Here is a 12,262-nt window from a genome sequence, read left to right on the forward strand (position 1 = left end):
CTCAAGTGTCAGACGTAGAGCATCTGGAGCCCAATACAAAGCTCAAGAATCCCCTTTTTCATATGGTACTGGCAGCAATGTGGCACAGAGTTTTGGTTGGGTACTCATCCTTAGCACAAACTAAGGAGTACATGTATCGTAACAACCAGAAACTGTGAGGTTGAATGAACATTTAGCTTTTAACACAAACTGATTCTCTGGAGATCTTGTTTTGTTGCGGTTTAGAGCAGTTCAAAGAGGGCCAGTGTGCTGTGCTGCAAACTAGTCGCCTGGGTTTTGGTGGAAAATAAGAGTCAGATGCTGAAGGAGGCATATAAATAATTAAATACATATCGTCTTGACATTTATTAGATCTTCGATTGAAATATCGCAATACATCCCTACACCCCTACTACTTAGTGTAGTTTACATACATGTAAAGAAATTTTTCTCAAATACCAAAGAATATAACAGTTTAACTATGTCTTCTAACAGAAGAACCAACACAACATAAACATTGAAGTATGAAAAAAATAAAATAGGAACCTGCTAATTAGAAGTAATATTCTTTTTAAACTGGTACGTTCCATTTATACATTTTTAATTTTTCTCTTTCTTTCTTTATGATTGTGTTTTTGAATTCTGTCTTTGAGGAGTTTATCCCTTTTTCTGTCTTTCTTTTTCTTTTCTTTTCCTTATTTGAAAATTTTCTAAATAAATCATACATATATTTTTAAGTCAGCTTCTTTAAAATTATGTGTTATTAATTTTTATTTTGCTGACTATTTTCATTTATGTAAATATATTTGAAAAATGTATGGTTTATGATTAGGTTTATTATATATGTGTCATTGGAAAGCAAACTTGAAGCATTAAAGATAAATAATATCTTATAGTCAAACTCAAGGCCCGGGGGCCAAATGTGGCCCACCATGTCATTTCATGTGGCCCGCGGGAGAAAAAAAAGTTTTTAATTTCTTAAAATAAAATGTTTCTTTAGTTGATTACATATTATTTATGTGTAGCTCCTGTTGTAAAATTGTCATCAAACCATCAGTTGGATGCAAGGCTGTGTGCAGCCTTTCTTTGTAAAATGTTACACGTGTAATACATGTTCTTTCTAGCTCAGTTTATGTTATTTTTCTTTATTAACTTTGATCCATCATTAATGGAGTTATGTGGGTTTCAATAAGTGGACAAAATGTAAAAGGATTTAATGCTAGAGTAACAAGCAAACATGTTTTCTTTGGAACTGTAATTGACACTTTAAAAAGTTCTAATAAATAAGTCATGATTTTTTTTACATTAAGGAGTAGTTACATTTATTTTTCATTACATTTAGTTTCACGTATAAGTCATATCTGGCCCTTTGAGGACAACCACTATGCTGAAGTGGCCCTCAGTGAAAATGAGTTTGACACCCCTGCTCTAAGGTATGTTGTAGATCCTTCCAAATTATAAAGACAAAAGAATAATCCACAAAAAGATGTTATAGCCGTTCTCCATGTCACTGACAGAAAGAGCTTTTTTTTTTACTTTAACAAACAGGGAAAAATCGACAAAAATAATCTTTACTGGATAATATCTAATTTTTAATTCTTTGACTACCTATAAGGTTATAAAAAGATTGTATTCCATTAACTTTTTCTTAAGGGCTCTGTTTACATTGGTTACAGTATTTGCAGTTCTCTGAGTACTAATAAACCGGTTTGTACACTTCATATCAATTAATGTCAACAATGTGGACTTCATGTAAAACCAGCTCTAACTTTTTTTGAGGTACAACTGTGTTTTTAACTATGAAATGATTATATGTCTACCATTCTTCTTTATCGTCAAGTAATGGATTTACATTGTTAATTTTAGTATCATAGAAGTTATGTAAATATAAAGTTTGGTTTTTGTGCAAAATGTAAGAGTTTTTGCACTATATCCAAGTTTGAAGAGAAAAGTTGTGGTGGAATTAAGTCTCGCGTAACAAAACTTGAGAAAATTGACTTATTGGACTGAAGTTTCCCAGCAGACATTTCACTAAGAAATTTAGGCCACCTTTTCACCAAACAGATGATTTAGGAATATATTCCATAACCTATTTTAATTCATACTTCAAAACTTTAGACATTCACTTTTTCACTGAAAAGTATGACAAACTTCTAATTTAAACACTTTTACTTGTTTTAAACTGTCAGAAAGGTACTAAAATGTCTGTTATAGTACTTTAAAATGTAAAATGTCCATTATTTTTGATTTAAGGGTGGTTGCTGGTTGCTCCCATTGGAAAATTCAGAATTTTTTAAACTTACATTACGTAGTTTTTACAATTGAATTTTTTAACATTAGTGCACTATTAAGTCTACATTTTGAAAACTAATCATAAAAGGAGAAGTTTTGCAAGGATTCGTTTTCTAATATTTTGCACCTGACGCAAGGTAAACGAAGAAAAAAAAAGGAATGACAGTTTCTAAGAAAATCTTGACAATTTCTGGATAAACATAGAAAAATGACTCAGATTAACCACACACTAAACAATGAATGCTAAATCTTTGTTCTTTTAAACGAAAATAAATACAAAAGATACTTTTTTTCTTTCCATAACAAAGAATACTTTTTTTATTTAAGGAACTGAAAAAAATGACATGACAGATTTTGCATTTGTACATAAAAGTTTAAAAATATGTCATCATTTACAACAAATTGCTGAGGTACTTTGTTACAGAGGTTTTTTACAAAACACCAAAAACTTTTAAACAAATGCACCCATCTCTCCTCACTTCAAGTATGTTCTGCATTACTTCATGTCCATAAAGCGTATGTCCATGATAAGCAGAGTGTGTCTGGGGAGAGGTCTGGGTGCTGGGGATAACACTTTCATCACCTGTGTCTGAGTGTCAACAAAAGTTACCACAATAAAACCACACACAGGAATCTCCACAATGCTCTTTCTTGCACCTTCGTCTCCGTCGTCAACGCTGCTCACGCTCAGAACATGGTACGTCAGGTCTCTCCCTGGTGTGACAGGCACCAGCTTTAGCTGCGTATCGTCCTGAGACATCCCTAGAGGTAAGCACGAGTCTGGGATAGACGGTGCACCAATTTTGTAAATGCGGACGTCAGAGAAGCGCACCTCATAGGAAAAGGGGTAGTAGGACACTCCACGGAATCCATAGAAATACTCGCGGATCTTTTCATCCCTGGTGTCCCGCCGGCACTCTTTGGAGCGCTCCACCACCCCCCCAGACTTGGGCAGAAGTACAACTCGCACAAAGTGGGGCAGGTCGCGTTTAAGCTCATTGTAGAGCCTTTCGTGGTCCAAAACCAGCACCACATCCACCTGAAAGGTGGAGGCACAGTGGACCAAAGCCTGGTATCCTGAACCCTTCACCCAGCCGCAGGTGTTGATGATGCAGCCTCCTACGCTGGCCTTCCTGTTTACCTCACAGCGCTGGGAAAACATCTCAGCGAGGCAGGATGTCAGCTAACCACAGTGATAAAAACACAAAAGCAGTAGAAAATAACAGCATAAATGATGACAGCCAATGACAAACATAAAATGACTGTATATCTACAATCTTCTAACCTTGTTATAAAGTTTAATGTTGGTGCCTGGAGTGGTGGAGCCAAAGTGGTAGACCAGAGGAGCCTGGACAGAGAAGCCCTCCTCCACATCCGCCGGCCGTTCAATGCACAGCGCTGACACCGTCCCTGGTACTGACACCTAAGAGAGAACAAAGTTTAGTCACACCTTACTGTAAATTCATTACACAATGAAATCTGAACTGTTCAACATTTACATTGCAGGTTTACAAAGACAAATAATCTGCATCCTACAAATAAAATAATGTACTTTTTGTAACAGGAAACAAAAAAAAAACTAACAAATGTACTTGCAGCAAGTCATTATACAGAAACACATGTTACAACAAGTAACAGTTCAACCATCTTAGAAGTACAATAGCTAAAAAAAAAAGAAAGAAAGAAAAAAAAGACCAATGAGCAACAAGATTGTGACTAGTGTTTTGGTAACTCCTTGACATTCAAAGATGATGCCTAGAAAACATTGAAATTAGTCATTGATGTACAAATATCTCAAACACACATTTTTGATTTATCACTGAAAATATGCAGTTTTTTTATATGAATAAATGAAACCAAATACTACTTAGCATTATGGATAACAGAGGACAAGACGATTAATTTTCAGAACTAACAAGTGATAACAAGCTTTGTTTCTTAATTTAAACCATTTACATTGGGAAAACTTTAAAAACTATAAAGATTAGGTCTGCACAACTTGTCTTATACTATCTAACACCATTCCCTGGACTATAGTAGCGAGGTTAAAACATTTAAAGTTGTGCAACTTTAAATGTACTTACACCACTTTGTCCAACATCCAGTTCCACAAGGGTTGGTCTCCTGCCAACCCTGACAGCGTAGTTGAGAAGCATTCGACACACTGTTGACTTCCCTACATCTGTGGGACCCACCACCATCACCTGGAAAGCCAGCAAATATGTATTTGTAATACAAAATATACAGAGAAGTTACATTTATAGGGGGGGATTTTAGCCATCTGGCTGCTCCTCACCCTTGGTCCCCTCTCATTTTCCCGTTCTGCTTGTTTTCTCATCTGTTCCAGGGCAGCGTGGGTGTTCAGGTAGAGCAGCATGGGAGTATCTTTAGACACATAGGCCACCTGAGGTTAAAAAAAAAATAATAGGTGATGTTTCGAAGTTAATATGGAGAACTGGACAGAAAAGACTGATTATTTATTTCATCCTAAACTCACCTCTGGCTTTCCATGAAGATTCACACTGCATCCTTGCCAGGTGAAAACAGCTATTTTGGATCCTGGTCCAAACACGTACTTCTTGTTGCGGTTCAGTTCTGAACCGAACACTTCAGCCAGTCCCGACAGGAGTTCCAGCTCCACTTGCTCCGCGGCCTCTCCTGCTTCCACCTCAAACCGAAGCTCGGTCTCCTTCTCCAAGTCGAATCGGGTGCAATCTTTGCCGTTAGCCGGAGCATCGTCGCTAGTTTTTTCTACAGACTCTGTTGCCATCGCTGTAGAAAGAAACGGTGTTATATAATCATAACAGGGTGCAACATGTAAAACAACAATATCGTTAAGTTAAAGGTAAATGCAACATTAATTAATAAATGGTCAAACAACACACGACAAGGCAAGCTAACTGATGATTAGCAGGAAAGGAAGAAATGTGGGGTTTTATGTCGAACAAATATAAATAATAACAGAGATCACCTAAATGTCTTCAAATTTGCTTAATGAATACAAAACTGTATAATTCGCGTCCTTATACTGATATATACAAAGCTTAAGCACAGAACCAAAAAATTGTGTACCCAGTGAGATGTTCGTCGCAGGATGATGACGTCAAGACTCTAGCAACCAATAGTAAGAAAGAACAGCGTTCTCGCTCGCTGCATTGCTGCCCCCTCGTGGTTGTGATTTATATTTCGTGATTTTTCTATAAACTGATTCTGTTTTGATTCCAGGGGCCTCATTTATAAACGTTGCGTACGCACAAAAGAAGGCGTACGCCACTCTCTACGCAATAGTTGAGATTTATAAAAAGCAAACTTGACGGGAAAATGTGCGGTCCTTCACGCAAGCTCTGACCCAGGCGTACGCACAAAAACGGATGAAATGAGAAACGGCGACGCCGTCGGCAGATGGAAGAAACACGTGAAAGTGAAAATGACAATACTGCCTCTGATAAATAACATGAAGACTTCACAAAGCAAGTCTTACAATTAACAGCCTACACGAACACCCGTTTGATCGATCAGCAGTGAAACAAACAAAAAAATCAAACAAAAATTACAACAGAAATTCAAATGAGCACATATTTGCAAAAAGAAAAGTGAAATATGTTCTGCAATATTGGCATGTTGTGCAATTCATCCTCATAAATAATATAAATAATATAGTTAACAGAACGAAATAATGTACACAACTGATATTCCCGTCAATGTGTCCGTCTGGCGGAGCAGATATAGGAGCAATCAGACAGACAGATGGATAGATAGAGAGAGATGCATTAATTCTCCACTGGGGAAAGTTGTTTTCATAGTAAAATATTTCTTCATAAGCTACAGAATTATGGTATTCATGCATATGCCTTTATTTTGTTTTATTTTTCATGAAACAATGTATGGCGTTTGTCTCGACCATTCAGAAAGCAACAAGAAATTACATTTGCGCTGAACAATTTCCCATTTCCACGTCGATTATTCCCGACATCTGTAGCTTGTCAGATGTAATTAAATGGAGGGAAATAAAATGCCCCATCACAATGCGTAATGACGCACAATGGCTGATCTTGCTCTCTTAGAAGATGTGGCAAATGGAAGAATTCGGAGTGAACGCATCTTTAGACAGCAAGGAGACTTGCTGGCAAACGAGGACGAGTGGCTTATGAGCCGGTTCCGACTTCCTCTGCGGGCTTTTGGGGGTGTGTCACCCGGTGCATCTGGCGCGTGGGTGTCCCCCTCCGCCTCAGTCACCACTCCACTTAAAAGGGATTCCCCAATTATTGCCGCCAGTCTCTCATCAGGAGGGGTCAGCTCCGGTGTCCCCCCCCCCCCCCCACACACACACACACACTCGTGGCAGACACGGGTGTGTGTGTGTGTGTGGGGGGGGGGGGGTTCAGCGCTAGACGTTTTTTTGCCTCGACTTTGATGTCCGACCTTTTCTTTTTTATTTCGGGCACGGTCCGAGGTTGTGAGGCTGCAGCATTTTCGGCGTCTGCCGCCGTTTGCCACTCACGTGCCTTTTTGGCATTAGTAATGCCCACACTGTGCCCTCCAAACAACATTATTCTCCTCTTTTCCACCTCGCCAACGATAACTTCTACTTCACATTGAGTGAAGTTACGTTTTTTTGATTTTCTCTCCGTGTTTGGCATGGTTTCGCAATCAATGAATATTCATTTGTGGGCGTTTCACGGACTATTTATGGGCAACTATGGGCGTGTCATGTAGCCGCAAAAGCTGCGCAGCATTTAGAATCGGTTGTGATTTATTAAGGGAAAGATGCGTAGGATGTGCGTGCGCACGGTTTTATAACTCCGAATATTTCTGTGCGTACGCACGTCCTATGTTTCATCCGTACGCCACTTCTGACGCAAATCCTACGCAAAGTTTTATAAATGAGGCCCCTGGTCTTAACTGTGTCTGGGCAGAATCAGACCCTTTTTAAGGAAATATATTCATCCGTGTTCAAAATTAGCATACCCATACTTTAATTTATACTTGTCATGGCTGGATGTAAAAAATTAACTACTGCCATATCTTACAATTTGGACTTATTGGAGTAAAATTGAAATATATCAGGTATCACTCCCATAAAAAGACTAATAACCATTATGACAGGCCAGAGGGAAGAACAGTTTAACAGATGGACCTGTGGAAAAAATAGGGTAAATTCCTTTTTACACTTAAACATAACTTTACATATACATTTTTTTAAAGAAATCTGATGATTTTATTAGCAATGATGAATGGCCCATTTTACACCATATATGAGAATAAGATATCATGCATCATTGAAATTAGGAACTGAATTTCTGAAGAAAACCTGCTGCATTTATCTGTAATATTTTGTCCTGTAATCACCAGTCAAAAAGTAAAAAAAAAAAATCACTTTTTTGGAAAGTATTTAATGGCAGGGCCAAATGTGTGTTAATTTTAACCAAAGTAAAAGCGTTTTAATGATAGTAAATAAAAATGAAATAAAACATAAATGGAATGATTTTCCCTCTGATGTATTTTCTGAAAAGTTTCAGCTTTATTGCTAGTTTATGAAGCTTTTTCTTTTTAAATTTCTCTCTTAGACAAAAAACAAACAAAAACAACAACAGATTATTTTCTTTTATTAATAAGCAACACCAATAAAAAAGGCACAAAAACTTTCAACAAAGATTTGAAATAGCTGAGATGATCCACTAGGTGGCAGTGTGTGCCCAGAAGAAGTCATAGGTTGGAGCTCAGTTTGTCAGAAGAGGGACTGAGAAGATCTCCTTCATCACTCTTCATCATTATGCTTCCACCAATCACATTTCCTACAGATGAGAAAGATTTTTTTAAACATCATATTATGTTATTGTTCACCTTTTGGCTCATCCTGTTAGGGATTGCCACAGCATCTAGAACACAACAGCTCTTTAAGGCCCTCTCCAATGAACATAGTATTTTTAACATGTTCTTGTACATTTCTGTCATAATGGAGGACATATAACGTATTGAAGATTAAAACTGTGTTTCTTTGTTCAAATCGTGATGGATCAGAAGCTGATAAAAGTCCAGCAGTGTGAAAAAGCTCATGTGTGACAGCATCTTGAATGGGCAGGCTAAAGTCTCCCTGCTACGCTCAAATTTTGATGCATCCACTTGCAAACAACTGGATACATTAATGTCTTCATTTTCCTCGTCTGAGTTGGCATCTGGCTCAAATCTGTACGGTTGGATGGCTGTGATATTGTTTGCCAGTTTTGTTGCATGGGTAATGTTGGGTTGGGCTTGTGAGCGGCTGTAAGCTAGCAGGAGAGAGTGTAAACAAAGGAATGACAGGATATCAGCGTAGGGTTACGTCAACAGTCCCATCCACAAATCTGAGGGATGTTTCTAATGAACTACTGCTGCTCTGCAGAAAGTGTCTTAAAAAACGACACAGGTTTCTTGACTTGGGCTAAAAACAGCATCAGCAATCATAATTAAAAGATCGCTGGAGAGACTTTTAGGACCAACACAAATATAATTGGAGTGGGACCTTTAGAAACTCATCCCCAAAACGCTAATTTTCTAAATTTTAGCTCAGAAATGTGATAATATTATGAAATACACAGGGAACATTTTAAATTAAAATCCTTGTTTAATGTTGACAAACCTGCACGGCCACCTATTCAGTCTTCAAAGCATCTTTGAAAGCAGCAACTACATCATCAGGTTGGGGGAACTTCAGCTTTCGAGGTGGACCCTTCTTTATCCCCGTCCACAAAGAGGTTTCTACAAAGATCAGACATAGAAAACATATTACCAATAGCAGCAAGAGATTGTTTCAAAATCCTTTGCTGTTGGTATGTGGAATACGAGCAGAACATATTCAGAGCTCCTTAAATAATGCTGCTAAAAACTGGGTCGCTTTAGAGCAGGGTCTTCCCTTGGGCACCAAATGGCAGATTTAGTCTCGGATGTGCTGTCTCATCCTCTTTCACCTTTGGCTCCATCCAGCAGAGTGATCTCAAAGCTGTTCCTGCGGGGTTTCTCCGGGTTGCAGACCACCGTCAGCTCAGGGCGGGCAGCCAGGAGGGCAGACTTCACCTCCTCTGCATTCCGCCCGTAAACGCGTCAGCTTTTACTGCCGAAAAGTAACATATCCATTAATTCAGTGCTGTGGCGGCTTTCATTAAGGGAGATATTCAACATTTTGAAAGCAGAAAAGCAGATAAAGGAAGCCAGTGTTTGTTGGTTCCAGTGTTGTGGATATCCTCACCAATGTTCAATGAGCACCTTCAAACCAGCCTCTTCATGGGCATTTTCTCCTCTGGCCTTTTTCTCTTCAGTAGAAGTTTTGTCTTCTTCCTTTTTAGCCTCTACTTTGCGTTTCGTCCCTCGACGACCTAAATATTCATGTTTGAAAGGTCACTTGTAATTTTAAGTCATCCTTAGATTAATTAATGGAAAATGCAGTGTACATCATCATGTTTTTTTAAATAGTAATTTATCCAAAAGGGAAAATTTTAAACAAACAACATGATGAAGTCCAGAGAAACACATCCAATTTAAGCTGAAACCTAAAAGTTCTTATTTCCCTTAACCTGTTAAAATGTATATTTATTTTTAACCTTCTTTTTTTAAACTACACACTTGCCTGCTTTGGACGCCATCGCTGTTGTTGGGTGTGCTGTTTTGCGCGCGAGCGGCTTTCTACTTCTGGTGTTGTTTTATGGCGTATTGCATACAGCGCTGAGGCGCATTACCGCCACCTACTGGTATGGATACGGGCGAGCAGATTCACTCTTCGTCTAACTTTAACTATTCCCTTAAATCGTTACAGCAAGAATAACAGCAAGGCATGGTCTCATGTATGAGCGAATGGTCTCAACCACAAATCCACTTTCAATTAAAAGAGTCTTAAAGGTGCACTTAAGATATTGACGACTTTGTTTTAAAATGGAGCTATAATGGATTGGGTTTATCTGTGCTTTTCCAGACGCTCAAAGCACTTACAATGTGTCCATCATTTTTTCACTCCTCATTCATACTTAGTGACGGTGAGCTACGGATGTAGCCACAGCTGACAGACTGACAGAGGTGTGTCTGCCAGTTGGCACCTATGGCCCCTCTGACCACCACCATAGCATTCATACACCAGTGGAACCACACTGGAAGCAGGGAGGCAGAAGTGTCTAGCCCACGGACACAACAGTTGAGGGGGAGTGGAGATCGAAACGCTGACCCTTTGATTATTGGCCGACCTGCTAAACCGCCTGAGCCACTGCTGTCCAATATCACTCCAATAAACTCTCCATTCTCTCCTTTGTTTTCTATCTTTCATGCTGAAGTTGTTTTCTTTTTTACTAAACCATAAACGAAATCACAAACACAAGAGCTTTGTTTTATAGGGGTGTGACAAATAATCAACTTAATTTGTAGTTACAGAACAAAAAGGAAAACAACTCAACTTTTTCATAAATGAAAAAACAAAGAGCTATATTGCAACATCTGTAGGTAAATTCTCTGCTTGAAGTTTACACATAATAGCAGGTCCATGAAAGGAATTGCTTTTTCCTGCATTTGTATTTGTATCACAGATTTAGTAACATGTTCTAAAAATTCAAACAGGGGTTTTTCAAATTGGACACAGAGACCGACTTTTTTAATTTTCTGGACGATATTTTTAATCTTATCCCAGATGAAGGAATGTTACTTTTTCTATCAGTGCATGTGCAACAAGTTGTACTTTCGGAATTGCAAATAGTTTTCATAATCTCCACTTGTTTAGAGCAAATCAAACAAACAGGAAGAAAGTGACAGACAGGAGCAACAGACGGATGTCTCTGATTACTCCAAAGTCAAGAGTAAATATGTTGTCACCAGAATAGCATCCCTCTGTTTTACTTTTATGGGCAGAAAAAGTGGCTTTATTGTCCAAAAGACGTCACAAGATGCGTTTGTTGCCAGAATGAAGTCTCAGAAGGAGGAGGAGGATGGGATGACTCAAATGCTCATCTAAACCCTCTGCTTTTGTTCTTTTGTTTCCAGCAAACTGTAGATTTCCTCACGTTAGCTACGCCCTTTTGTCCAGCCCTTAATGTATTTGTCTGCGATCACCTTGTTTACCTCTTGTGAATCCCAACAGGAATATATACATCAAATCTCAGGGGCCTTATTATTATTTCATTTGTCTGCCGGTCTGTTTTGGATGTCTGTTTTTAGCTGTGTGTAAACCTTCAGAGGATTAGACAGACTGATGAACCCTCTGAACGCCTTGCTCTTCTATATTTTTTATTCATTATTCTTTATTTTGAGGGACTCTTGGCTAGGTCTGTTGCCCCCACACATCACAAATCTTTGTGGGTATTTTATCGGTACATGAAAATACACGCAGTAAATGAATTCACATCTCATTTTCATAAAAAAGCTCATCATCTCCAAATGTTATGGGCAATTTGGCTGATTATTGGGTGTTAACTGTTGTTGAAGAGAAGCCAAAAGAATAGTCACCACATCTTCTGTACATAGAGTCGGCAAACTCACTGTTTGACAAATAAAAATATAAAAATTTGGAGAACTGGTTAATTTCACTGGTTAATTAAAGATGGGTTCACCTACGGAAGAGCTGCTGAGAAGACATTACAAATTGCCAATAAAAAAAAAATACTAAGTAATAATAAAAAATGATATAGTGAGGGACAAAACAAGATTAATTAATATGTAATTTAAAACTTTTTTTGAAGATTATTGATTGCTTTCAGTGTATGTGTTTATAATTCTGTAAAAATGCTGCTGGTATAAATTTTATTTGAATTTAAGTTGGAAAAACAGAGCTAGGACTCGATAAGTTGTTAAACTTCATCCAAAACCTTTTTCAAACATTGCATCTCGCTAAACAGCTGTTTATGATGTTTATTTTTTATTTTATTAGTTCTAAATAAATTAAAAAAAAAATGTTCCTAATCATTTCTGATCTCTTTGGTCTTCCATCTTTTAAGATGGCAGAAAACTGAATGTAAGAGGTTCCAAATTATGCAAATAA

The 12,262-nt window shown here is 38.0% G+C and overlaps 2 protein-coding genes across 4 annotated transcripts; both read right to left on the bottom strand.

The window, feature by feature from the left end:
• Window positions 1-2,623: 2,623 nt before the first annotated feature.
• Window positions 2,624-5,462, bottom strand: clp1 (cleavage factor polyribonucleotide kinase subunit 1). 2 transcript variants are annotated; one of them, XM_004073240.5, is made up of 6 exons: window positions 5,344-5,462; window positions 4,769-5,043; window positions 4,568-4,675; window positions 4,356-4,475; window positions 3,557-3,694; window positions 2,624-3,454 (listed from the first exon to the last, which is right to left on the bottom strand). In XM_004073240.5, the coding sequence occupies exons 2-6, from the start codon at window positions 5,039-5,041 to the stop codon at window positions 2,768-2,770; spliced, it is 1,326 nt and encodes a 441-aa protein (XP_004073288.1). In that variant the 5' UTR covers window positions 5,042-5,043; window positions 5,344-5,462; the 3' UTR covers window positions 2,624-2,767. The 2 variants fall into 2 exon arrangements, with proteins under 2 accessions (XP_004073288.1, XP_004073289.1); XM_004073241.5 differs by having other exon boundaries at window positions 5,243-5,354.
• A 2,398-nt stretch (window positions 5,463-7,860) lies between these two features.
• selenoh (selenoprotein H) lies at window positions 7,861-10,028 on the bottom strand. Of its 2 annotated transcripts, none has more exons than XM_004073269.4 (5): window positions 9,875-10,028; window positions 9,497-9,623; window positions 9,219-9,361; window positions 8,891-9,009; window positions 7,861-8,066 (listed from the first exon to the last, which is right to left on the bottom strand). In XM_004073269.4, exons 1-4 carry the CDS (start codon window positions 9,888-9,890, stop codon window positions 8,903-8,905), a joined length of 393 nt encoding a protein of 130 aa, XP_004073317.2. In that variant the 5' UTR covers window positions 9,891-10,028; the 3' UTR covers window positions 7,861-8,066; window positions 8,891-8,902. The 2 variants fall into 2 exon arrangements, with proteins under 2 accessions (XP_004073317.2, XP_078809688.1); XM_078953562.1 differs by lacking the exon at window positions 7,861-8,066 and adding an exon at window positions 8,401-8,540 and having other exon boundaries at window positions 9,875-10,008.
• Between the last annotated feature and the right edge of the window lie 2,234 nt (window positions 10,029-12,262).

Source organism: Oryzias latipes, chromosome 10, assembly GCF_053564925.1.
Source record: "Oryzias latipes strain Hd-rR chromosome 10, Olatipes_Hd-rR_3.1".
Taxonomy (NCBI): domain Eukaryota; kingdom Metazoa; phylum Chordata; class Actinopteri; order Beloniformes; family Adrianichthyidae; genus Oryzias; species Oryzias latipes.

Bases quoted from the DNA above. Each gene is read 5' to 3' on its own strand.
- clp1 (XM_004073240.5), bottom strand. From the start codon at position 5,041: ATGGCAACAGAGTCTGTAGAAAAAACTAGCGACGATGCTCCGGCTAAC. The intron at 3,695-4,355 runs GTAAGTACATTT...GTTCTCTCTTAG, and splicing joins TGGATGTTGGACAAAGTGGT to GTGTCAGTACCAGGGACGGT. The intron at 3,455-3,556 runs GTTAGAAGATTG...CACTGTGGTTAG, and splicing joins ACATTAAACTTTATAACAAG to CTGACATCCTGCCTCGCTGA.